The following is a 2,203-nucleotide window of genomic DNA, read 5'->3' as shown; positions in this document are numbered from 1 at the left end:
AAACAGCAGCTTTACAACTGAAGTAAAATAAAGCCTATCTATGATTTGTTGGGCATGCCACACGTGGTTCTTTCGTGCCTAGATTTCTTGCATATTGAACACCTATTCCTCTTGATGGACTTGAACGTCTCACCGACGCCCTTAGTACGCTTGACGTTCTTCCTTCTGAGTTTGGGATCCTAGGGGGGTGGAGAAATTTTAGTGTCTAGAAATTCTTGTGGCACATTCCATTTGGCCTCTAAAGGGACAACAGTAATTGCTTCTTAGTATGCGAGGAGGTAACTTGCGGCTTTATAAATTGGTGAAGAGTACTCGTAGATGGGGTTTCCACAACCTACTCCATCGCCATACTTTGCTCGCAAAGCTGCCATCGCATGTTCACACTACATTTTCACCAAGTCAAAGAGATTGACCTTGGCAGTAACACCATTGCCGAACACTGTGTACTAGTGGAGAACCCCGTTTGGATTAGTCACATATAAGGAATCGCTCGCACTTTTGTTATCCCTTTTATTCTTTTCCACACAAGGCACAAATATGTTCTTTTTACCATCGACACAGGCATACCGCTCCCTAATCTTTTCACCAAATTTTTTAGCAATTGAATTGAATATGTACGACACGGGGTACTTTCGTTCATTTATCAAAATAGAGTTGTGCGACTTGGCGATCTTTGTGGTCATCACATCGTACCTATTGCCCGGGAAGTGTGCTCTACTCCATTTTTCAAAAACAAGCACAATTTTAAGGACATGTGCTGCCTCGAGACAACTATACTTCAATTCCTCAAAATTCTCTCTAAACTCATCAAAGGAATATGTCTTTGCCGCGGCGTAGAATAGATAAAGATGTTCTCCAGAATGTTGATTTACAAGGAGATTTTCAGCGAGGTTCCTCATGCAAAGTTCGTGATGTGCACGACTATATACAAGGGAGAAGGCATTCGCGATACTAATGTGCCTGTCGGAGATGACACATATATCTAGTTCATCTTCTATGATAGACTTCAACTTTTGGAAGAAGAAGGAATAAGAAGCATCGTTCTCTTTATCGACAACACAAAAGCCAATTGGAAATATGTGATTTTCAGTGTCCTGTGCAACTACACTCAGCAACACGTCCCCGTACTTTCCATACAAATGTGTGCCATCGATGGTAATTACCTTTCTCATGTGAGGATATCCCCTTTTGCAAGCTCCAAATACTAAGAAGTAGTAAACAAACAATCCATTATCTGGTTTACCATAATCAAGTAGGAAGACCCTGGATTCAATGACTCTACCATGTGGGAAAAACCTGGCAAGAAAGCATATCCGTGCTCCGGTGTACCGCGAATGATGTTCTTTGCAATTACACTTCCTTTCCAATACATCCAGTAGCTTGCGCGGTAATGCAACTCCTTGAACACAATCCTTTGAATTTCAGTTATGCTTGGACCCTTAACATACCAAAAATGATTTACGCATAGTGAAACAATCAATGCGGATGATATTTTCTTGTGCTTGCGGGTGGCGTGTTCAACACCGCACGTGTGCACCCCGACATACTTGTATATGTGAAATCTGTCTGAGGTTGTAATACTTCCTTGCCCGCAACAACCAGCCACAACTAGGAGATATGCATTTCACCTTTAGTAAATTGGTGCAGCTCTTCTCCACTCGATAATCAAAAGACTGCCTCACACCCTGCTCCATCTAGTAGCATTTTGAGCTATTTCTTATCGGCAAATATTTGATCAGGATAGAAATTAGATCCTTCAGAGAAGGAATGTAGTGGTTGGGATCCCGTTCCACAGTCTTCTTTCGTATATTGTGAATCCGATGAAATGTCTTCTATATGCACACAATCATCTTCCATATTCATGGGATGATCGCATCGATCTCGTAATCATTTAAATCGTCATCGAATTCGGGCAACGAGGTAGGGATGGTGATGAATTCATCGGTCCTTCGAAGGACCTGTCGACTACATTTATCCTTAAAATAGGCTTAAAGCCATCTGCATCAACATCCATCATGTAGAGGGACACACGTGCATCATTATTTATGGTCGTAGGATTCACTTTTTCCCTCGAATTCATTAGATAACTAATCACCGCATTTCTCAACGCGCAATCTAGATCCTCTCTTAGCATTACTCTTGCAACCAATTCATCATATAAACTGTTGCGGCGAACAACAATGGGCAGTGTCACCTTGGTAAA

At 41.7% G+C, this 2,203-nt stretch overlaps 1 protein-coding gene across 1 annotated transcript; it reads right to left on the bottom strand.

Moving 5' to 3' along the window:
• Window positions 1-446: 446 nt before the first annotated feature.
• On the bottom strand, window positions 447-1,694 carry LOC124891169. Its single transcript, XM_047402973.1, has 3 exons — window positions 1,548-1,694; window positions 1,297-1,438; window positions 447-1,204 (listed from the first exon to the last, which is right to left on the bottom strand). The coding sequence occupies exons 1-3, from the start codon at window positions 1,692-1,694 to the stop codon at window positions 447-449; spliced, it is 1,047 nt and encodes a 348-aa protein (XP_047258929.1).
• Between the last annotated feature and the right edge of the window lie 509 nt (window positions 1,695-2,203).

This window comes from Capsicum annuum, unplaced genomic scaffold, assembly GCF_002878395.1.
Source record: "Capsicum annuum cultivar UCD-10X-F1 unplaced genomic scaffold, UCD10Xv1.1 ctg31643, whole genome shotgun sequence".
Taxonomy (NCBI): Eukaryota; Viridiplantae; Streptophyta; class Magnoliopsida; order Solanales; family Solanaceae; genus Capsicum; species Capsicum annuum.
This window is presented reverse-complemented; position numbering and strand designations above follow the sequence as displayed.

What these genes read in the sequence shown, in the direction of transcription:
- LOC124891169 (XM_047402973.1), bottom strand. Translation starts at nt 1,694, where the DNA reads ATGGAGCAGGGTGTGAGGCAGTCTTTTGATTATCGAGTGGAGAAGAGC. An exon ending in GACAGATTTCACATATACAA is followed by an intron (nt 1,439 to 1,547) that starts GTATGTCGGGGT and finishes TGGTATGTTAAG; the next exon opens with GGTCCAAGCATAACTGAAAT. An exon ending in CGGATATGCTTTCTTGCCAG is followed by an intron (nt 1,205 to 1,296) that starts GTTTTTCCCACA and finishes ACTACTTCTTAG; the next exon opens with TATTTGGAGCTTGCAAAAGG.